This window comes from Rhinolophus hipposideros (genome assembly GCF_964194185.1).
Source record: "Rhinolophus hipposideros genome assembly, chromosome: 24".
In the NCBI taxonomy this organism is placed as follows: domain Eukaryota; kingdom Metazoa; phylum Chordata; class Mammalia; order Chiroptera; family Rhinolophidae; genus Rhinolophus; species Rhinolophus hipposideros.
Genome location: NC_138070.1, coordinates 13,084,147 through 13,106,665, shown reverse-complemented (window position 1 = coordinate 13,106,665; position 22,519 = coordinate 13,084,147). Strand labels below are relative to the sequence as shown.

Sequence of the window (22,519 nt, the reverse complement as noted above, 5' to 3'; positions counted from 1 at the left end):
TACGGCTGTCTTTCTCTTGGAAATATTTTTATTGGTTCTGAGATAACAGGGCTGAGGCGAGCTGGGATGGGCACAGAGCTAAGGAGGGCAGCAAGAGGCTTTGCCCCAGGGCAGACATGCTGTGTGGGATCTGCTGGCGGGCTCCCTGGCCCACCCAGCCAGCAGCGGCTGGGTACGTGGCACTTGGCGCCTTGCATGACCTCTGCGGGCTTGGCACTGTGGCCCCCTTGTCGGCAGGCACCCCTCTTTCCAGTTGCAGGAGCTGTGAGTCTTTCACAGTGCGGAGGGGTGGGGGTCCGGGGTGGGCACCTCCCCGGGGTGCAGGCAGGCCCCATCCGCCAGTGCATCCTGGGCTCTCGGCAGCTATGGCAGGGTGAGGCGAGCTCTGGCTCCTCTTCTCCCCACCTGTGGGAGCTTGGCAGTCCTGGAGGGGCCATCAGGGCCTCAGCGGGACATCATCCGGACAAACTCTGGGAGGGTAGAGGAGAGGGTGGGGAGAAAGCAGAAGTCAGGGCTCAGCTCAGGATGAAGCCTCCCAATCTCCCTTAGATCTGTGTCCCCTTCTCCATTGCCACTGCTCCTGACTCCATGCTGGTCCCCCACATCCATTCAGCCTCTTCAAAGCCATCTCCTACATAACAGTGAGCTCAAGTTTTCTAATCTGCACATCTGACCCCCTTCTTAAATCACTCAGGGCTCCCCGCTGGCTAATGTCCCATATCCTGACATGACCTTAAGGCCTTCCCTGTTTTGGCCCCAGCTGACATCTCCCACCATTCACCCCCAATCTCTTGACCCACCTATATAGCTCCCCCTTTCTGGCACTCTCTCTCTCCCTCCCTTCCACCTTTCAGCTTTCTTGTAACTTATTCCCTCTCCCTTCTTTTTTTTTTCAAACTAGACTTTATTTTTTAGAGCAGTTTTAGGTTCACAGCAAAATTAAGCAGAAAGCATAGAAAGTCCCCATATACTCCCTGCCTCCCCAAAGGCACCCCCTCCCCCATTATCAACACCCCCATAGAGTGGTACAAATGTTAAAGCTGATGGACCTACATCGACACACCATTATCACCCCCAGTCCATAGTTCCATTAGGGTTCATTCTTGGTGGTGTCCATTCTATGGATTTGGACAAAAGTATAATGACATGTATCCACCATCATAGTTTCATACAGAATAGTTTCACTGCCCTAAAAATCGTCTGTGTCCTGTCTATTCATCCTTCTCTCCCTGCACAGCCCCTGGCAACCACTGATGTTTTTACTGTCTCCAGAGTTCTGCCTTTTCCAAAATGTCATACAGTTGGAACCGTATAATATGTAGCCTTTTCAGAGTGGCTTCTTTCACTTAGTAGTGTGAATTTAAGGTTCCTCCATATCTTCTCATAGCTTGACAGCTCATTTCTTGTTAGCATTGAATAATATTCCATTGTCTAGATGAACCACAGTTTATCCATCACCTACTGAAGGACATTTGGGTTACTTCTAGGTTTTGGCAATTATGAATAAAGCTGTTATCAACATCTATGCACAGATTTATTTGTGGACGTAAGTTTTCAACTCATTTGGATAAATACTCCTTTCTTCTTTTTCACCTGGTAGCTCCTACTCATTTCTTAGGGCTCTACTTATTTATGGCCTCCTCCAGGAAGCCTTCTTCTTCTTTTTTTTTTTTTTAAAGATTTTATTGGGGAAGGGGAACAGGACTTTATTGGGGAACAGTGTGTACTTCCAGGCCTTTTTTCCAAGTCAAGTTGTTGTCCTTTCCATCTTAGTTGTGGAGGGTGCTGTTCAGCTTCAAGTTGTCCTTTCAGTCTTAGTTATAGAGGGCACAGCTCAGATCCAGGTCCAGTTGCCGTTTTCTAGTTGCAGGGGGCACAGCCCACCATACCTTGTGGGAGTTGAACTGGCAACCTTTTGGTTGAAAGGATGCACTCCAACCAACTGAGCCATCCGGGAGCTCAGCGGCAGCTCAGCTCAAGGTGCCGTGTTCAATCTCAGTTGCAGGGGGCGCTGCCCACCATCCCTTGCTGGAGTCGAGGAATTGAACTGGCAACCTTGTGTTTGAGAGCCCACTGGCCCATGTGGGAATCGAACCACCAGCCTTCGGAGTTAGGAGCACAGAGCTCTAACTGCCTGAGCCACCGGAGGCCCCCAGGAAGCCTTCTCTAATCCCCCCTCCAGCTTGGTACAGGTGCCCCCTCTGTACCCCACACCCATTATACTTCCCCCAAAACAGCATGAACTATACTGTTGGCTTCTGTTTTCCTTGCTGGTCTTGGGCTCCTCAAGGCAGGTATCAGGTTTCAGCACACAGTAGGTATATAACACATCCTGGTAGAATGAATAGGGGGATGCTGGGCTTTCAGGGAAGGGCTGTCACCTGTTGGGAGCACTTACCCGGAAACAGGGCATCCTGAGTTTTTCAGATCTGGTGGCAGCAAAGCCTTCTCTCCATCTAGCCACGCTCTCCTCAACCTTGAAGACCAACCACTCCCAGAAAAGGCCCCCTAACCTTTGTGTTCTGGACACTCTCACAGTCTGGCCCATATTTATCTTGGCTTTCTGCTCAAAACGCAAGTACCTGGAGCACAGAAGCAACGTCTGATGGTATTTTTTCCCCTGTATCCCATAGTGTTGCAAATGGTGTCATGCACAGTATTACATATGTAGTGGCTGAGATTCCAGGCCTGGGTTTATGACCCAACTCTGCCTCTTATTAGTTAGGCGATCTTCAGCAAGTTATATTACTTCTCGAAGCCTCAGTTTCCTCATCTCATGAGGTAATTACAGCACAATCCACAGAGCCACTGTGAGAATTACATGAGGTGATACATGGAAAGCTACTTAGCACAGTGACTGGTACATAATAAGTGTACAATAAATGATAACTATTATGCTTATTACTGATTCCTTTAAAAAAAACACCTTTACTGGGCCTTAGTTAGCTATGAGTTATGTGGGAAATGCAGAGATAAAGAAAATGGAATTCTTCTCAAAAAGTTCAGAGTCGAGCAGAGAGGTAACTATAGCTAGAGAATCAGGGAAGAAGGGCAGGAGGAAGTGACCCCACTGCTGGGTCTTGAAGGATGAATAGAATTTAGTCCAAGTGAAAAATAGAACAAAAGGCATTCTGACAAAAAGAACAGTGTCTTCCAATGGGAGCCCAGCAGGTTCATGGACCACAAGTACTTTGGTGCAGCTGTAAGGTGGAGTGGGAGTGAAGGAATGGAAGGAGCTGCAGCTGGGGAGGTGAGCTGTGGTCAGATCTTAGGAGCTGAGCATCAGCTTGAGGAATGTGGCATTCAGAAAATGCTACCAGGGATAGATGCAGGAGGAGGTGGACAGACAGATGGATAGAGATGAATGGGGGCAGAAGGACACAGGGATAGATGAATGGGTGGGTGGATGGATGGATGGATGAATACTGATGGGGAAATCATTATACAGACAAGTGGATAGACCAATGAAAGTATGGGTAGAAATATAGGCAGATGGATAGAGATATATAAATGTATGAACAAATGTAGAGAAGTATAGATAGATGGAGAGATATACATGTAGATGGGTTCATGAACGAGTGCATGGGTGAATGAATAGAAGAATGAGTAGATGCATGGATGGATAGATAAGTGTACAGATACATGGTTCTATGATGATTTTTTAGAGATGGATGAGTAGATAAATAGGCACTGGATGGGTGGAGATGGATGTATGAAAACATATAGACAAATGGGCGGATGGATGGATGGATGGATATAGGGATGAGAGGCAGATTCGAGTTGTGCATGGATGGAGGGGTGGTAAGGTGGAAGGGTAGGGGGATGGAAAGTTGAATTGGAGGGTTCCATGGATGGCCATGGCTGCCTTGGTTTCTCTTTCACTTTCAAGCCCCACCTACCTTCGAAGTCCACTCGTCCATCCCCATTGAGATCCACATCTCGGATAATTTCCTCTATGTCTCGGTGTCCCACCTGATGACCCAGGAGTTTCCTCATGGCCTCTCGCAACTCACTGGTGCTTATCTCCCCATCACCATTGGTGTCAAACTAGAGAAGGCAGGAAGGAGGAGGCGGTAGCTACCACGTGGAGACTGTCAGAAGCAGATCCCAAGGTTGAGCTCCTTCCCCAGAGACCCTTCTCTGTCCAAGCTCCTTCCCCTGGTCTGGGACACAGCGTTCGGGTTTCTTTTCAAGTAGCCATCCCAGGGCTAGGGTTCTATCAACCTGTTCACCCCTTACCTATCTATTGCCCATCACTCACCTCTCGGAAAGCATCTCTCAGTTCTTTTACTCCAATCATATCTGCCGTCTCCGCCAGGAGTTTAGGTCCCATTAGCTCCACAAAGTCATCAAAATCCACATGGCCACCCACTGGGGACAGAGGAAAGAGCGTGGTCATCCACCTAACCATTCCCCCACCTCTAACGAGGCAATGGATGGGACTACCAACCCCTCCCTGACCTGCCTAGAGCCAGGTCCAAGATTTAACCAAGGCCAAATGATGACAGAGAGGTGACCATGGACAGGTAGTTTGTCAAAGAATGGCTCAGGAGAATGGCCAGGGGTTGATGAAGGAAACAAGTCAGGAACTGGATAGAGGTAGATACAGACGGGAGAAAGAAACATTAGGTCACAGAGACAGGCAAAGAATTTCAGAGACAGAGACAACACACAGAAAGGCAAAGAGAGAAGCAGAAGTTCTGGGCACCTGGGCCGCATGCCCCAAGCCTCACCCTTGTGGTGCTAATGGAAGCTCAACTTTCAATTGGCTCTCCCAGGAAGTAAAAGTGCTGGAGACCTGACACCCGCCCACCGTCCACTCACAACAGCTTTCCATTGGTGACTGACAGGAGTTTGGGGCATAAGTACCCAGCCGGAGAGGTGAGGGCTGGGGGATAGCTCTGAGATGGGCTGCTACACTAACTCCCTGAGTTCCCCAGCAGAACTGGACTCTGGTCAGTGGTAGCTGGCTCGAGAGTGCATTCTTTCCTGTCTCCTTCCTTTGCTGTGTCACTTCCCTACTCCCAATCAACACTTTTCATCACCTACCAAATAAACTACTTACACTTTCAAATCCTTGTCTCAGACTTGCTTCTGGGAGAACCCAAACGAAGAGAAAAACATAGTAATAATAGCATCTCTCTGTTCTCACTGTGGGCCAGGTATTGGGCTATTTCAAATATATTCCCTAATTGATTCCCTGGGCTCCACTCCTCCCATTACCTCTCTCATTTTCCAGGTGAGGAAATGAAGGCTCAGTGAGGGTTAAGTGGTTTGCCCCAGGTCACAGAGCTGGAAGGAGGTGAGCGCAGAATTTGAACCTAGGCCCATCTGACTGCAGAGGACTACAAGGGGGAGGCCGGAAAGGGAAAGAGGTGACCCGTGGAGGGACTCACGGTTCATGTTGATCTGCTGGGACAGCTCAATGAGCTCCATCTCGGTGGGCATGTAGCCCATGGTGCGCATGCAGTTGCCCAGGTCCCGGCAGTTGATGTAGCCATCTTTGTCCTTGTCAAATTCCCTGAAGGCCTCTCGGAGCTCTAGGGAAGGGAGGAAAGGTGGTTGTGGTTGGGGGTGGGACCTGCAGAGCCGCTGGAGGCAAAGGCAGCCCAAGGGCCCACTGGCTTGGAGAACCGGCCCTGGGAGCTGCCCAGGACTGCACACGCCGCCGATGCCTGGCTCCACAGAGGAGGCCCGTCTCTGTACCAGGTCCTGTCCTCAAGGTGTCTCTGCCTCTCCTCCCACCAATCTCCCTTCCCTCAGTTTCCTGGATGGTTGAGCACCCCTTTCCCCTAAGGGGCCAGGTTTTACCTTCAATCTCCTCCGGCCGCAGTGATCTGTCCTGAAATAAAAGAACGTGTCGTATTAGCAACGGGGAGGGGCCTGGAGTCACAAAATGCCCAACTCGATGGCCATGCAAGTGGCAGCAGGCACTGGGTGGGAGGCGACAGGGCTGCAGCAGAGGCATGCCTAGACCATGTGCTTGAGGGGAAAGATGCAGCCCCACGTCTCCCAAAGGCAGGGAGATGCCTGGGGACCCGAGAGCCCCATCCAACCTGGGCACAGAACCTCTGCACCCAGGCCCTTATTCCAGACACAAGAATGTGTCAGGGAACCGAGCTGGTCCAGAGGCAAAAACCTGTAAATGAAATAGGGTCAGTGGGAGGTCACAACAGAGAGGAGGCCTGCAAGGCAACGGGAAAAGAGAGGGGCTGAAGGAGAGAGAAAGCCGGGATGGACAGGCAGCCCAAGAGAGAGGAAGAGGAGGAGGACCCAAGAGAGTGGAGGGAGTATTAAGGCTGTGCCCTGTTTCCTGGGCACTGCCCTCCCTTCTCCAATTTGACCCCCATTCTACACTTTGCCCTGTCACTGGACACAGCATAGGACCCTGGGGGCCGCCAGAGGCACTGGCGGCCCCCAGGGTCCAAAGCACACATCTAAAGCCTCACGCAGTGCCCAGGTCTCCTTGGAGAATCAAGGAAACCCTGGGTCTGGGCGTCACAACAGATGGCAGAGAAGTCTCTGAAGAGCAGGCCCGGAGGGCACATGTGGCAGCTCCAGCTGGTGAGGTGCCAGTTGCCCCGGGCCTGCCCAGGAGGGACACAGTGGCACGAAATGGATGTGGCTGCCCAACTGGACCTGCTTAGTAAGCGCCCAAACCGGTCCACAGGGCTCGTCCTCCCCAGATGGCACAGCTCTCTTCCTTTGGGCAGGGAGAGCATGGGGCAGGTGTACCTGCCCTGAGGAAGTGCACACCAGGTGTGGGCATCCCCGTCATGAACACAGACATGTGAGCGTGCCACAGTGAGCATGCAGCATCTCAGCTGTGCACACAGGCTGTACTAGCCAAGAGGGCCAGGGCGGGTAGAGACAGCTGCTGTCTAACTACTCCAAACTGGCCCCAGGGCAACTGACTTCATTTCTGGAAAATCTGAGCATCTTCTAGAAAAGGCCTACTGAGCAACATCTTGTGGGACAACCAGGAACACAGGACCAGGTGCTCAGAGCTGGCTGTATGTGTCAGAATATTGTGGTGAGCGTATGTACGCTTCAAATGGACGCTGCAAGCTGCCCGGTCCTATAGGGGGCATTTCTAGATGAGAGGAGGAGTTACTGAAGGTATGTGTGTCTGTGAGAGATGACTGCATGGGCTTCCACTTAAAAAGCCCGTCACGGTGCATAGTGCAAGCATTGCCACTCCTGTTCCTAGTCAGATTTGCATCTTGCGTGACCAAAAAGGATGTTGCTTCGCAATGCCTATGCCCCCAATAAGTGAACGTGAGTACCCAAAGATAGGTGTGCAGGTGTATGTGTACACACAGGCAGAGTATACTCACTAGGACAAGTTACTTAGACATAACAAGTCCTTTCCACCCTTTAGGCTCCAGCAGCCACCCCCCACCCCCACCCCACTTCTCCAGGACCCAGCTCTACAGGAATGGAGACAAGTGAGGTACGGCTGTTCCCCAATGCAGCCCCCTCCATACTTCTTATATAGCCGGAGTCAGGCAGCAGGAAAGCCAGGTACCCCTTTGCAGAGTGCCTGTGGCCAGAGCTGGTCTGGCTGAGTCTGGGGGCTGGCCCTTGAGTCACACACTCCCCTGTGCAGAGAGGCAGGGATATGTGTGCTGTGCTCTGGAGTAGAGCTGGGGTGCCCACCGATGTGGCAGGGAAACCATGAACACCACCTCGGGGGGTGGGGGTGAGGTGGAGTGGAGCACACATATACTCCTTTGTCTCCAACATATGCAGTCGGGGAGAAAAACGTGGCCTCTGGAGTCAGACAGACTTGACTGCAAAGCCCAGATTTACTGCTTCCTAGCTGTGGGAACTTGAGCAGGTCACTTCTGTGAGCCGCAGTTTCCTCATCTGTAAAATGGGTTAATACCAGGACCCACCTTACCAGGCCTTGTGAGCATTCTGTGAGGAAAGATATGTACAGTGTTTAGCGTGTGGCATTCAATAAATGGAACCTGCAAACGTCTGTACCTGTAACACCATCAGTTACCCTCCTCCCAGTGGCTGTTCAGATACCTGTAGGAAGCTATCCAATACTATAGCCACATGTGGCTATTTAAATTTGAAAGGGAATTAAATAGAATTAGTAAGTCAGTTCCTCGATTGCCCTAGTCACTCGTCAAGTACTCCATAGCCACGTGTGGCCACCGTACTGGACAGCGCAGATTATAGAATGTTTTTATCGTTGTGGAAGTAAAGTGCTACTGGACAGTGTTGTATGTACTCAGCACTGTTGTTCTGAGCAGAGGAGGCCCTCGAGGCAGACTCCCCGAGTCTGAACCCCACCTCTGTTACCCACTAGCTGTTCCCTTGAGCAGGTTACTGCTCCACCTCAGTTTCCTTACCTGCAAAATGGAGATAAGAGTACCTACCTCTTCAGAGTTGCTCTGGGGCTTAAATGAGGCAATGCACCAAAGCACTTAGCATAGTGCCTGGCACATAGTAAGTGCTGGGAAAAAAACACACCCCAAAGCAATGATAGCTGCTGTTATTATTTCTTGCTGGTGGAAGTAAACTCGCCAGTGCTTTGCAGCCATGAGTAGGAAGCTTTGCAGGTCAGATTCACAAGTTGAGGTTTTGAGGTGTATCTGCTGGGGGACACGTGCGGCTGTGCACAGAGCCCCACTTCTTCCCAGCACCTCCTCACGCCCTGTGAAGCCAAGTCGAGTGCGGCTCCACGGGGGCCAACTTACGTACAGGTTGCCTGTTCTCAGCGAAGCCCTTGCGCAGGAAAATGCAGGCAGGGCCCAGCAGGTTGTGCATGACGGCGCAGTTCTGGGCCAGCATCAGGAGGGGTCCCGGGAGCTCACCACTGGCCGCCAGGCCTTCTTCGCTCGTCTGCACCACCCTGTAGCTGCTCTTCTCCTCCTGGCGCATCTTCAGCCAGCACCAAGCAAATACAAAAGAGAGGCAGGCGTCACCTCCCAGCCCAACCGGGCCCTCGTGGCCCCAGCCTGGCTCTTGGTCCTAGAAGGAGCTCTCCTCAGGAGAGACCCTTGAGAGTCCCACAGTGGGGTCCGGAGAGCCCTCGGGATGCACAGGGCAGGCACCACGCTGGTCCAACAGATGGAGTCTGCAATCCTTGACCGAAACAGATGTTCCAAGGAGAGCTGGGTGTGGTATCCACCGTATGGCACACCTGCACGCGTGCACACACACACATCACACTCACATGGACACAGAATCACACACTCATGTGCATGCAGAGTCTCAGAGAGAGAAGCAGGTAGTGGCAGGCTTCTGTTCCAACCAATGGGAAGTTTTCAATCAGAGACTAATGGAATAACTTCCTTTTCCAAGATTGTCCCAACGTCCCAACGCAATCCCAGGGGTTAAGCTCCCAAACTGACTTCTGACCCTACCCATGTTGCATCTCCACGGGAAGGCAGTGAGGACAATCAGGGCGCACCACACTGAGAGCAGGCTCAGATAATCTGCTAGACTGGAGGTCGCAAACACAGGGGCCATAGCTAACATAAATAAAGCAGGCAGGTGGGGGAGGTGGGGACTGGGGCTAACTGTATGTTGTGTGTCCCCTTTGAAGGAACAGCACTACTTAACTCCAGCCCAACATTGTCAGACCTTCTTGGTGGGTGAAACAAAGCATGTCTGTAGGTCAGATCCCACTCAGTTTGCAACCTTAAGACTAGACACTGCTACCAGCCATTCTCCCTTTCCCCGTCCTGCCTGCCCTGGCTCCCTGCCCGGCCCAGCCTGCCGACCTCTGGAGTCTGAGGCAGTGGCCCTCTCTGCTTACCGAATATAGCTGTGCTCCCAGACCAACCCATCCTCCACCCTGACAGTTCCCATGCAGCTATAAAAAGTCAGCACTGCCCACAGAACGTCCCCTTAGGACAACAGCAGCATCCAGACACAACATTCTGTTCCACCCCAGCCTCCCCAGGATGCCCAGGGCCCCCACAGAACCCCGAGCTGCGTACCCCATCCTTCCATCCTGTGGCACTCCTCTTCCTGCCAGGTTCCTCTAGCTCAAAGATGGTCGCACCCAAGAAAAGATCCTAAGACCTAGTGGGCAGCCTTTCCTTCCAGGCTGAGAAGCAGAACCACCTGCCCTGTCACACCTTGTCCTCTCATGTGTCTTCTCCCCAAAGCCCCACACTGTGGGGTTACAGACTAGACTCCCCTCCAACTTCCTAAGCCTCTGGCAGCCCTAGAGAGGGAGGAACAGTATTCTGGTTCCTCCAAGGGGAAGCAGCAACTCAGACTCAAGGTGAAGGACCTCTGTCCAAAGTCCAAGTTCAGTGAATGCAACAGGGTCAGTCTTAGGTGATCTCAGAACTTGAGGAAGTCAGACAGACCAAGGGCCATTCTGATTCAATACCAAACGAGCGTCAGGGCCTCCACCACACTCACACAGGCTTCCAGGCTGTAGGCTAGCGTTGAGGGCAGAACCAGCCAGACCTTCCCGACGGGAGGCTGGCTCCGCGGAAGCCTGGGAGGAGACAGCGGCTTAACCCCAGGAGACCATCTCAGGAGATGTTTGTACAGAAGCCACCGTTTAGTTCTGGCAGACTCTCACACACTTGGCTCAGAGTGAGTACAAGCTAGGAAGGAGGAGGCAGTAGGCGGCAGAGAACTCTGAGAGGCGGTTTTGAATACTGGCTTTGGACTCAGTCTTGGGGACAAATTCTGGCTCTTCCACTTGCTTGCTGTGTGACCTTGGGCAGGTCACTTCACCTCTCTATGCTCCAGTTTCCTTCTCTGGACAGTGGGGATAATTATGGTGACTCACGGGTTTCTTCCGAGGAATAAATGAGCTATTGCATGGTGCTTAGAGCATGGTAAGAGTCAAATCAATGGAGTTGATTTGGAATATAAATGGAGTGATGAGAATGATGAGGACGATGATGAGGAAACAACGTAAGAGATGCTGGGTGCCAGAATACATTTACTTCTGGCTCCTGAGGCAGTGGGAGAATATTTGCCAATCAGGAAAAAAGTGAAAAGGATGGAGAAGAATTTGCTCCCACGAAGAATGAACCAGTGGTGGCTGGGGAATTTCCACTGCATCTTTTGATCATAATACTGCCTGGCACCAAGTTGCCCTGAGAAGCTTCTGTTCTTCCCTAGCCAGTGATGGCACCTGACAGGCTGGTCCTGCCCTGCTCAGAGCCTGGAGCTGGTCACCTCTCACCATTACCAGTTCCCTGGCTACCACTCAGGAAGCCAAGTGGGCAGCTGCCCACAGGCTGACAATGTCTCCTGGCACCGAGGGGACGTCTCCTGAGTGTGGCATGGCAACAGGAGGGCCCAGCAAGCATGACCTAACAGCTTTCTAACAACACAAGCTGGCCAAGCAAATGCAGGTCAAGGGTCCCTCTCCTTGAAGGTGTTCAAGGAGAAGCTGAATGAGTACGTATGTTGGTGAGGAGGGAGAGGAGACTGATGCAGTCTGTGGGAATTTCGACCAGATGACCTGTGAGGTCAGATTCAAGAATCTATGAATAACATTTCTGACAGCAGGAAGAAGAGAATGGCAAAAATAAAAATAAAATACCAGCTCTGGATTCACACAGACCAGGGTTTAAATCCCAACTCAGCATCCAGTCGACTCTGTGGCCTTAGGAAAGCTCTTATCTCTGAATCCAGCTCCTGTCTCTATAAAATAGTCAAAAGAACTCTTTGGTGGAAAAGAGAAAATTTGATAACAAAAACTGGATATATTGTAGCTATTCAGGAAAAAAACAATTATTCTTCTTAGAAAAACATGAAATTGAATGCAATAAGTTTTATGATCTTTAACCTTACTCCATGGACTCAAAAATCTCTCATATTTTCCTTTTTTTCTTCCATCCCCCTTCTCAGAGAACCCAGAGTGGAAAAATAATGATTACGATGACAATACTATTAGCTAACATTTGCCAGTACTATATCCAGGCAGTGTGCACAATACTTTATTTAGTTTTCACAATCACCTTACCAGGTGGATGTTAGTATTTCCACTTGATGGACAAATGAACTAAGGCCCAGAGAGGTCAAGTAACTTGCCCAAGGTCACATGGCTGAGAAGAAAAAACCTGAGAAGACTGATTCTCAAGTACTCTGTTGTGTAAAGGAAGACGGGTGGGGTGGGACCAAAGGACAATTTTTGTTCTTAAGTTCACCTCTTCACGCTCTGGCCAGAAGCAGGGGAAGGGCTTCCGCCTTGTGGTCCTCTAAACTAATTCCGATAAGTTTCAACTTCTCTGCAACAGCATGGAGGCCACTTCTGGTACAAAAGACTCCCCTAAGAAGAAGACAGATGATGGGGGAGGGTGCACAGAAGAAACAGGTAACCCTCAGAAGGATCCAAGGAACAGGCGAAGATTGAAAGGAATTTGATGTGAGCAGCTTAGCTCAATGAGGAAGATGAGCAGGAAAACCCGAAATGTCCTAAATTGAGAGGGTGTCAAACTGGCCGAGGATTTAGGATGGGGGTGGGAGCAGAGGTGCCATTAGCTAACCTGAGACCATGGGTAGTCACTTAACCTGAGTAGCAATTAAGTTCCTTGTCTGGAAAAAGCACTGCAGGAAATCATCCCTATTATTCCTTCTTCCTTTAAATAATATCTATGCGTTTCTGCTATGGACTGTCTGCAGAGGGCTAGAAACACAGGAAGAGCCCACTCGAAGCAAAACCCTATAGATGCAAGCCCAGACTTGCATGGAAGGTGCTTTGGAGGTGACTAATGCTTTCCAAAAGGAATTCTTGCAAAAGGATATTATCCTGATGTATAAGCAATAAATCAGCTACTGAAAGTGACATACGTGTATAGACACCCATGCTCATTCATCCTATTTATTAATGGAAACAATTCTGGTCCTACTTGAGATTTTCTGACCTGACTCAAGAATGATCGAGGGCAGAAGGGAGATGCCGTGCTTGGTTCCTTTCCATAGCCACAGGATCTACTTCAAAACCCACAACTCTGAAGGCTTAGAGATCACCAGAGAGGGTCAGAGACCCTCAAAGGAGGCGAATAAGCCCCCGGCCTTACTGCTGGGAAGGCTTTAGCAGCAGCAGGGTAAAAACTCAGCTCAATCCTCTTCTGATCCTGCCAGCTCCAAGGGGTCAGTCCACTCTGACATCCTAAGGACCCATGCTTTTCATTTTACATTCCAGAAGCTATATGATTCTGTCCTTAATCTTGTACAAATTCCCAAACACAGCCCATGCAGCTCCAGGTCCCAAGTTCAGCTCAGAGCCTGGGACACAAAAAAACTGGGATAGGAAGGAAACTGGAGGTAGGAACAGGGAAGCAGCTCTAGACAGAATCCACGCAAAGGGTGGCAAGCTTCAGATGCCCACCCGCTCCGTGCCCAACCTCTCGGACAGATGGGAAGATGCTCCAATCCCCCGCCCCAGGTCTTGGGAACTCCAGAAACATACCTTCCTTGAGAGATTTCTCAGTGGAGACTTGACACAGTTGCCCATCCTAAGCTGAGGCAGCCCCTCTCAGGATCCCTGGGTCCATGAAGGAGGCTCCTGGGGGCTAAGAGACCGTAGCCCCGGTCACCGCCAACCCCAGCCTCCCTCCGCCTGCGCCGCTCTTCCTCCAGGGCCGATCTGAGCCCTCTCTGTTGCGCGCGTGCTCTCTCACTCGTCTGTCTGCCCGCTCCTGCTGTTTGTTTTTTTTTTTTTTTCTTTTTCGTTTTTGGTGAATTGTGTGTGTGGGTTTCACTTTCTGGGCACTTTCTTAACGAGATAACGGCAGGAGGGGAGCGTGCAGGGCACAGAGAAAATCGCCCAGAGAGCTAAAGGCAGAGGGCAGCTGAGCTGGGGAAGGCTGCCGGATCATCTCCATCAGATTAGCGTTCAGTCCTTTCTCCGGTTCATTCCCCTTCCCTCGGCCCCTCCTCTCCCAGCTGCCAAATCTGTGGGGAGATTGTCTCGGGGCAGGGGGCCCAGAATGGCAGCTGCAGCTGGGAATTAGGCCAGCAGACCCAGAAGGAGAATCAGGCTAGTTTGGGTCCCCAAAGCCAGGGTGCCTCTCAGCAACCAGCCTTGTGTGTGCGCGCACACACACGTATTCACAGGCACCCAGGGACAAACACGCATCCTAACTCCCCCCTGGCAATCGCAGCTCCATGGAGAGCAGGCAGCTCCAGTTGAGGGCCTGGGAGATTTTGTGACGTCTTCATCACGCTCCATTTTTCACACTTGCCTCGTCATTGAAATGAGATGAGGCTCAGGGGAGTGGGCATACAGCTGAGCCCACAGCAGTGAGAAGCTCCTTCTGCTCCCTTTGCTGTGTGTGTGGTCTCTCCAACCCAAGGGAAACCAAAAGACGGCCCTGAGGGGGGCATGATGAAGGCAGTGCTGGCACAGAGGGCGTGAGTGAGGGCTATGCACGTTCTCCTACTCCTCGGCCTAATCCTCACTGAGGATCTCTCACCAGCTTCTTTGGGGTGTCGAGCAGAGAGGTGTCGAGCCCTTTGCAAAGTGGTCTTCAAGGTCCCACGACTGGCTCTTCCTCATCCTTCCAGGTTCCAGCTTTGGCGTGAACTCACCTCAAGCTTCAGATGTCACATTGGAGACCCAGGGCTCCAGCCAGATGATGCAAGAGAGGAGATACCCATTTCCCTGCACCCAGCTTTTCCCAGCAGGGGGCACCAGAGATAGGTCCCGAAGCTGAACTCCTGCCAGCTCCTGACGCAACAACACTTACATGCATCCTGCCTGTGAGTTTGCAGTCCAGAGAGGCTCTCCCAGGGACTTTTTGTCCAGTTTTGGGTGGCTGATCAGAATGCCCATTAGGGGAGATGGGTGGAGGTGCTGCCCAGAAGGTACCACAGGCTCGCTCCCAGGGAGCTGGGGAAGGCGGTCCCTGGATTCTCCTGATGACAGTGCTACAGCTGACAACATGGGAGTGGTGTTATCAGTGGAATTATTCAGCAGCTTTGTTTGGACCAAACCTCCCAAGCGGGATGTGGAGAAGGAGGGGTACCCCCTGAGGACAGAGGGAGGAGCCTGGGGATTTGTTGACGCCTAAAGGGCAGAAAAGGGGTGAAGACAGTGGGAGTTGGAATTGGAAGAGCAGAGAAACCAACTTAAGTGCCTTCTTCAAAGCCGTTCCTTGGAAACAGAGCATAAAGGAACATCTCTGGGAGGCAGGGGTCTAGAGGTCAGCATATGAGGAACAGCAATGAACTCAGATGCCTGGCAAGGATCCGATCTGCAGGCCTGGAGTTGAGTCCTGGCTCTGCCGGTTTCTGACTTCTCACATTCCAGAGCTTCAGTTTCCCTTGCCTGGAAAATGGGGCTCCTTCTCTCTTGCTAATAAAGTACACATGGGAAAGGTGCATGGCACATAACAGGTAATTATTAAAATGAAAGAAAAAAGTGTCATTTGTCCAGCGTTCATGTGCCACGCACTGTGCCCCGGTCTGGGAATGTGTGGGGAACAAGATAAACACTGTCCCTGCTGTCAGAGAGCTTACATTTTAGCAGGTGGGCAAGAGGTATTCAAGAGCTAGGAACATAATTATTACGTTCCTGGTAAATGCTATGAAAGGGAAACATAAAGACTCTAAGAATGTGAGAAAGAGGCTCTGACTTATTCCAGGGGGATCAGGAAAGACTTGTAGACCACAGCTAGAAAACGGACCATCTGCAGACTCTTTTGAAAAGCCAGGGCTCACCAGGAACCCTAGAGGGGAGATGGGTTAGGCTCCAGGTAGAAACCCACTTCATACTAGCTACTTGGGCAGATACATGAAAAGGCAGCACGGTGGCATAGTGTAAAGCAGAGATGCTCAGAAAGCTCAGAGATGCTAATCTGCTAGCTTGCAGATTAGACTCACTGGGGAGCTTCCCCAGAGATTCTGATTTATTAGGTGTTGGGGGGCTCTGGACATTGGTGGTATTGAGTACTCCAGGTAATTCTAACCTGCAGCTGGAGTTCAGAACCACTGACAGAGGCTAAGAGCTTGAAATATGGAATCAGACAGACTTGGGTTCTTGCCCAGCTGCCTAGCAACTACATGACCTTGAGGACGTGTTAATCTTCCTCGGCCTCAGTTTCTTTATTTATAAAATGGGTCCTCTAATAACCCTTTCTTCATTAGGACTCTTGTGAGGATTTAATAAGATAATACATGCAAAGCGCTTGGTATAGTGCCAGGACCTAAAAGGTTCCCCTTCTCCTGCCCCGCATTGGTCTTAAAGGGCTGGGTATAGCCTCTGTTCAACTCAGAAGGCATCCATTCAGACCTGGTGACTCCTGCCCCCTGCAGGCCAGCCCAGAACACAGCATCCATTTATCGACCTTGGGATAGATCTCTGTCCTTGGAAACAGGAGACCGGAGACAGCAAAACCAAGCCCCTATGGAAAAGGCACGAATGTTGAAAAAACCTTCTTTAGAGAGGAGGGTGCTAACACCAGCTTGAGGAGTAAGGGCAGAAAGGGGTTTAGGGATCCAAACCCAGAGCTTGCTTAAGCTATTTTGGGTTCAGCAGGTAGGGTGCTGGTGGTCCTGCGTGACAGGGATAACTGGTGATTTGGAAGGAGCAGATGCTTGACCTTTAGCAGAAAATTTTTAAAAGGGCTGAACAGTGGGGGCTTCTCAAAGGAGCAAAGCACATTACACAACCCCTCAGCCTCATCCTTATTCACTGTGGCAGCAGCCTCTGGGCCCCCGGAAGTCACACTTTGAGTTACGGAATGGAATAATAGGATCAGAGGGATGAGAAGGATAAACCTGTTGCTGATTATTCCTAATTAGGAGGGAGGCTGGCCTTCGCTGGCCCTGATCGGTTCTATCGCCAGCATTTGAACTTGGATGGCAGCCCAGTGCTAAGACACTCAGGGAAAGCTGGGTCGTAACCTGAGAGGTGCTTTGTGGAGGCTTCTGACAAACAGGAAACACACTTTGGTGAATTCCCACCAAACCAGCATGGGGTGGCACAGGCAGGTTGTTCAGAGATAGGCAGACCACATAATAGTCCTGTGTGACATTTGGACAAGCCACTTCCCCTCTCTTGAGTCTGTTTCCCCATCTCTAAAATGGAGGAAGATAATACTACTGTCACAAATTGCTGTGAAGATAATGAGAAGCTTTTTTGTCAATTGTTTAGTGGGTTCCAGAGTGAGGTCTCAAGTACTTTTGTTGGATTCCCAAAACAGCCAGAGGCAAACGCAGACATTCTGGGGGACTCTATGATTGATATTAACCACAAACTGACTTTCACCTTTCTCTTCCCCAGGCTCCAGAGGAAAGGAAATAGGGGCCCCCAGCCTTCTCAGAGAGCAGTAGGGAGAGAATTGGCTGGGCAGGAGTGAATACTATGTACAGCCCGCATCCTAGGAACATGGGCCCAGTGCGAGTGAATCTGTTAGGAGCCAAACCATCATGGTCTCTCTCCCCCATCCAACCTGTAGGAGCTAAGAAAGCTCTGCAGTCCAGAGCCTGGAGATATCAGTCATTCATTCATTGATTCACTCACTAGGATATAGGATCATAGTGATCCCATTATGTGCAAAGCAGTTTGGGAATTGGAATAGCCTATCCACATCAAAAGAGATGTCTCTAGGAGTCGGCCCGGTGGCTCAGGCGGTTAGAGCTCCGTGCTCCTAAAGCCAAAGGCTGCCGGTTTGATTCCCACATGGGCCAGTGGCCTCTCAACCACAAGGTTGCCAGTTCAATTCCTCGAGTCCCACAAGGGATGGTGGCCTGCGCCCCCTGCAACTAGCATCGGCAACTAGACCTGGAGCTGAGCTGCGCCCTCCACAACTAAGATTGAAAAGACAACAACTTGACTTGGAAAAAATCTTGGGAGTACACACTGTTCCCCAACAAAGTCCTGTTGCCCTTCCCCAATAAAATCTTTAAAAAAACAAGAAAAGAGATGTCTCTATATCTAGAAAAAGAAGGATAGGGCAGAGCTGCGGGTCTTATTCACATTTGCCTCCTCTACAAGGGGTGTTTCCTCCCAAACTTAGGGTAAGAAGCAGAAAGACTATTTTTAAAATAGTTTTCCAAGACCCAATGCCAAGAGTTACCCCCAAGTCATGCCTATTCTGAGTTAATTTCTGATACCACATCTTCTCTCTAGGCAGCTGGGTGGCATGTCCATAGTTGGCCACAAAAAGAGTACTAACTAGGGAAGTTCCTTTGTCATTCAGCAATTTCTTTCTTTCTTTCTTTCTTTCTTTTTTTTTAAGGAGGGCACAGCTCACAGTGGCCCATGCGGGGATCAAATTGGCAACCTACCAGCACTGCGCTCTAACCAACTGAGCTAACCGGCAACCCCCAGCTCACGTTTAATGGCCTTCCTCACTGGGCTCAGAGGCAACTTTCAAAGTACCTTACATAGGCCCTTATTCAGACAATTACTCTATTAATAATAATAACATTAATGAAGGCTGCCCTTTTTCCATCATCCACTCTGAGCCAGGCCATTTGACATCCTTAATCTTGTATAACCCTCATAATAACTCTGCAAGGTAGGATTTTGTCAATCTCAGTTCTGAATGAAGAAACCCACACCAGAGAGAGAAAAATAAGAGGCCCAAGGTCATGGCAATAGGCAATGACAGAGCTGGGATTGGAACCTGCAGCTGTACTATCTCCCAAGCCACAGTTCTATGCCTTAGCCTTAAAACCACACTGTCCCCCTACAGGCAGTAAGGAAGCTCTGTGAGATCACTGGCAGAATCCTAATTCCTGTTCCCCCAAATGTAGGCGTCTATCTTGGTACCTTCAGCATCACTTTAAACCCTGGCTCTCCCCGACTCTATAATAAATGGAAGAAAGAAGGCCTGACACAACCCTTGGTAGTTAATCAACAACAACAACAACAATAATAATAACTAACATTATAGAGCCTTTGCTCTGGGCTACACACTCGACCAAGCTCTGTACGCATCTCCATATCCTATTTCATCTCCCCAAAACTCGTTGAGGTACTATGACTATCCTTTTTTCGCAGATAAAGAAATAGGCTGGAGGAGGTTAAGTGATTCACTTAAGGGTTTAAAACAAATAAACTTGGGAGACATGAAACATATACTTCCCCAGGGCTGTATTTTGCCTTAAGCAGATTTTACCTGCAAATTTCTACATTCAGAAAACTCTTTCCCTTCTCTTGGTCCTGACCCTGTCTCTAAGGACAAAAATCACAATGCAAAAAGAAGGGAAAGAAAGACTTATTCCAGGTTGTCACAGGAGACTGGAGACTGACACAGAAGTCCCAGCGCAGGTTTTGTTGTTGTTGCTATTGTCCGAGCAGATGCCTTCCAGCTGTCAGCAGGAAGCTCAAACTGCATGTGCTGAGCTTGAAAGGAAAAGTCTGCAGCTCCGGGGGCAAGAGCTTCCAGAGGGAGGTAGTAAATATTTGATGGGACCTTCCAGCTCTCCCTGACTCAGGTGACTCTGGTGACATTTCAGAACACAGGACTGGAGAATGTTCTTCATTTAATGACTGAGAAAGTAGAAGGAGGAAGAAAATTGGGTAGCCAAGCTGCTCGGAGCTTACAAAGGGCCTGGCCCATGCAGGCAAATTCTGCAAGATTGGAAGGAAAGGGCTCTTTTTCCAGATCACTAGCAAACTAAATAACCAGAAACTGTGTGATTCTGGGCCAATGACCTCCCCTTCCAAACTGCTAAATTGTAAGTTCCAAAATAGCCAGAACCCCGGCTATCTGGTTCACTGTTGTCTCCCTAAAGCCAAGCAAATGCTTGAGCAAAGGAGGAACTCAAAAAATATTTGATAAATAAATGTCACCGATTCAACGACGCAGCATTCCTTTTGCAATGCAGACCTACTCCACAGACCACTGCTGCCCTAAACACCCTATACCTCCTCACATAAGCCACTGCAGTGAACTTCTCCCTCAACATGTGGCTGCACTCACTCTCACAGCTCTGAATCCAGATCTGTATGCTGGAGAACTGTTTCCAGCTAACTCAGCTAACAAGGGCTCCCTGCAGGAACAAAGCCATACACTGCTGCCCTATCACACCACCACAGCAGCCCTGTGCGACCTGAATCCACGTGCAGCTGCCTTCATGTCAGACCTCCACCAGCATCAGCTGCTGCGAAGTAGTATTTTGAAAAGGAATGTGCAGATCTGAAGCAACACACACGGCTTCCTTGGAATTCTGATCCAGCAGGGCAAGCCAGGAGTTTAAAACGGCTTCTGGACGCTGTATCCTAGCATAGAAATGCTCAGCTCCCCCCTTCCCCCACACACCATGCAAACACTCTGATCAGACCTCTGCATCACACCCCTCCTTGGCTGCCGCAGAACTGTCTCGATGCTGTGCCAGTGAGCTTGATTTAATTATGGACGCAAAACTAGAGGAAATCCTGGCTTTGCTCAGGAGTTCACAGGTTCCTTTCTGCTGAGCCCCTCTCTCCAGCAGCACACCCCCAAATTGTAGACTTAGATTATGACTACAGGGCTGTTTTTAAAGGGCAGATGCCCTGCTTCCTGGGACCCTTGAGATAAAGGCCTAAAGGAAACCAAAGGAGCCACTAGTGGCCCCTTAATGACCTTTCTGACCTTAAAATGCACACCAACTCAAGCTAGGGGTCTCTGGTTGTTAGTCCGCGTCCTATGACACACAACTGAACAATCGCCATCCTAATGGCATTCCAGGAGGGACAACCTCCTTGAAACACCTCAAAGTTCCAGTTTGAGCAATACCTCTGTACAGCCCCTCTACGCCTACCCAGACACTTTTCTCCTCTCATATTTTAGCACTAACTTTTTCCCAGGTTTTGGGGTCACCGCACGCAATGGCTAGGGTCCCTCATGCCCAAGCAAAGCTGTGTGCCTCGAGGTCCCCACTCTGGACCCCAAGACTCCAAACCCATTGCTCTCTTGGGTCGCTCACTGGTGGTCTTGGCCAGAGGCCAGAGTAGTGGGTTTGGTGCCACCTGCTCAGAGCGCCCCTCATTGAGCCTTGCAAATCTCCAGGCGGCTTGTGGAGGTCATTCCCTTCCAGGACGGGATTATCCTGGCAGGTGGAAGAAGGCTAAGCGATGGTGTTTCGCCCAGAAGAGGCCCGGAGTGTGGACAGCGCACAGGGTGCTGAATCAGGCACAGGGGAGGAGGAGCGCGGGCAAGGGCGCAGAGCTGCAAGAGGACCAGGGGAGCATGACCCGGGGGGCCGCGGGCCGCAGGGAGAGGGCTGTGGGTGCGCAGCCACCGCAGGGTCCCGAGCGCCTCTCCAGCGCGCGCGGACGGGAGGCGATGCCCTTACCTGGCCGAAGGCGGAGCTGAGCATGGGGCGCAGCCGGTGGAGGAACGGGTCTGCCTCGGACGCGGCGACTGGAGCGGAGACCCCATGACGCGGGGCTCGCAGCGAGCGCCGGAGGCCAAGCGCCGGGGACAGCCCCCGTTCCTCCCCATCCCGCCCTCGGGCCGGCGGCAGCGGCGACGACGGCGAAGGTCGGGACGCCGCGGCCGGCAGCGCCTCCCGGGGCCTGCAGTGAGCCTGGGGGAGCCCGCGCCGGCTGCCCCGCGGGCCCTCCTCTCGCGGCGCCGGCCGGCACAGGGGCCTCCGCGAACTGGGGTCCCCGGACGGCGGCGGCGTGCCAGGTGGCCGGCGGCTGGACAGCCCTGGCTCCCGGACAGGGCCGTGGCGGGGAACCCGGCTGCCCCCGCTCGGCGCCGCCGCCTTCAGCAGCGATGTCTTGGACTCGCTTTTGACGATGTGCGAGCTCATCGCGGCGGGGCCCGCGCTCGCATGGCCCGGCGGGGGCGGCGCGGTGCGGCGCGACTCCGGGCCTCGGGTGGTCAGAGAGCGCGGCGCCCGGCCGGAGCCCAGCCCAAGGATGCGCTGGAGGCGGGCGCCGTACCCCGGCCGCTTAAATGCGGCCCCGTCGCCGCCACCCATGTGACAGCGCAGCCTCTACGCCCCGAGCCCTGAGCTCCCCGGCGGCTGGTGGTGCAGATCTGGGGGCGCCGCTGGCTGTCCCTGGAGAGCCCACCCCCAGCTCCGGGGAGGCCCAGGTACCGCCGCGCCCCGCCCCTTACCCCGCCCCGCGCTCGAGGATCCACGCTTCCGGGCAGCCCCTGGCGGCGGAGCGGGCTCTGCGACGCGGAGCCGGGAGCGCAAGGGAAGGGGCTTGGCGAAAAGTCCCAAAGATGGCCAGACTTGGGTATCGTAGGCATTGCCCCTTAACACGTCTGGAGGCTCCCACCATGACCTGGAACCGCGGAACCTCCAGAAACGCAGGTGGGGTACACTCCCCAGGGGGTACAACTTTGAAACTGAGACCGAGAGAGGTGCAGTACAATAGAGAACCAAGGAGAACTAAGGTACTCTGACACCACTAGTGACAAACGCAGGAGCCGGAATGGCGCGTAAGGACACTGTTGGAAGGCCAGGCTGCACTCTGTGAGGGCTGCACCAGTCCCAAGACCGCGGAGTGGGGCCAGGCTGACCCTAGTAAATCAGCCACAGAATTTTCAGTTCTCAGAAGAGAAGCCAGGTGGCATCTGTATAACCTGGACTTTGCAGGGCCTGGTGCTGATCAAGTCTCCGGTAG

The 22,519-nt window shown here is 51.7% G+C and overlaps 1 protein-coding gene across 3 annotated transcripts; it reads right to left on the bottom strand.

Annotated features, from left to right (window-relative positions):
• Positions 1 to 13: 13 nt before the first annotated feature.
• On the bottom strand, positions 14 to 21,969 carry CABP1 (calcium binding protein 1). Of its 3 annotated transcripts, none has more exons than XM_081037957.1 (7): positions 13,409 to 21,206; positions 8,716 to 8,895; positions 5,812 to 5,842; positions 5,397 to 5,540; positions 4,262 to 4,371; positions 3,900 to 4,047; positions 14 to 470 (listed from the first exon to the last, which is right to left on the bottom strand). In XM_081037957.1, exons 1-7 carry the CDS (start codon positions 13,451 to 13,453, stop codon positions 445 to 447), a joined length of 684 nt encoding a protein of 227 aa, XP_080894083.1. In that variant the 5' UTR covers positions 13,454 to 21,206; the 3' UTR covers positions 14 to 444. The 3 variants fall into 3 exon arrangements, with proteins under 3 accessions (XP_080894083.1, XP_080894082.1, XP_080894081.1); XM_081037955.1 differs by lacking the exon at positions 13,409 to 21,206 and adding an exon at positions 21,229 to 21,969 and having other exon boundaries at positions 23 to 470; XM_081037956.1 differs by lacking the exons at positions 8,716 to 8,895; positions 13,409 to 21,206 and adding an exon at positions 21,229 to 21,965.
• Positions 21,970 to 22,519: the final 550 nt, after the last annotated feature.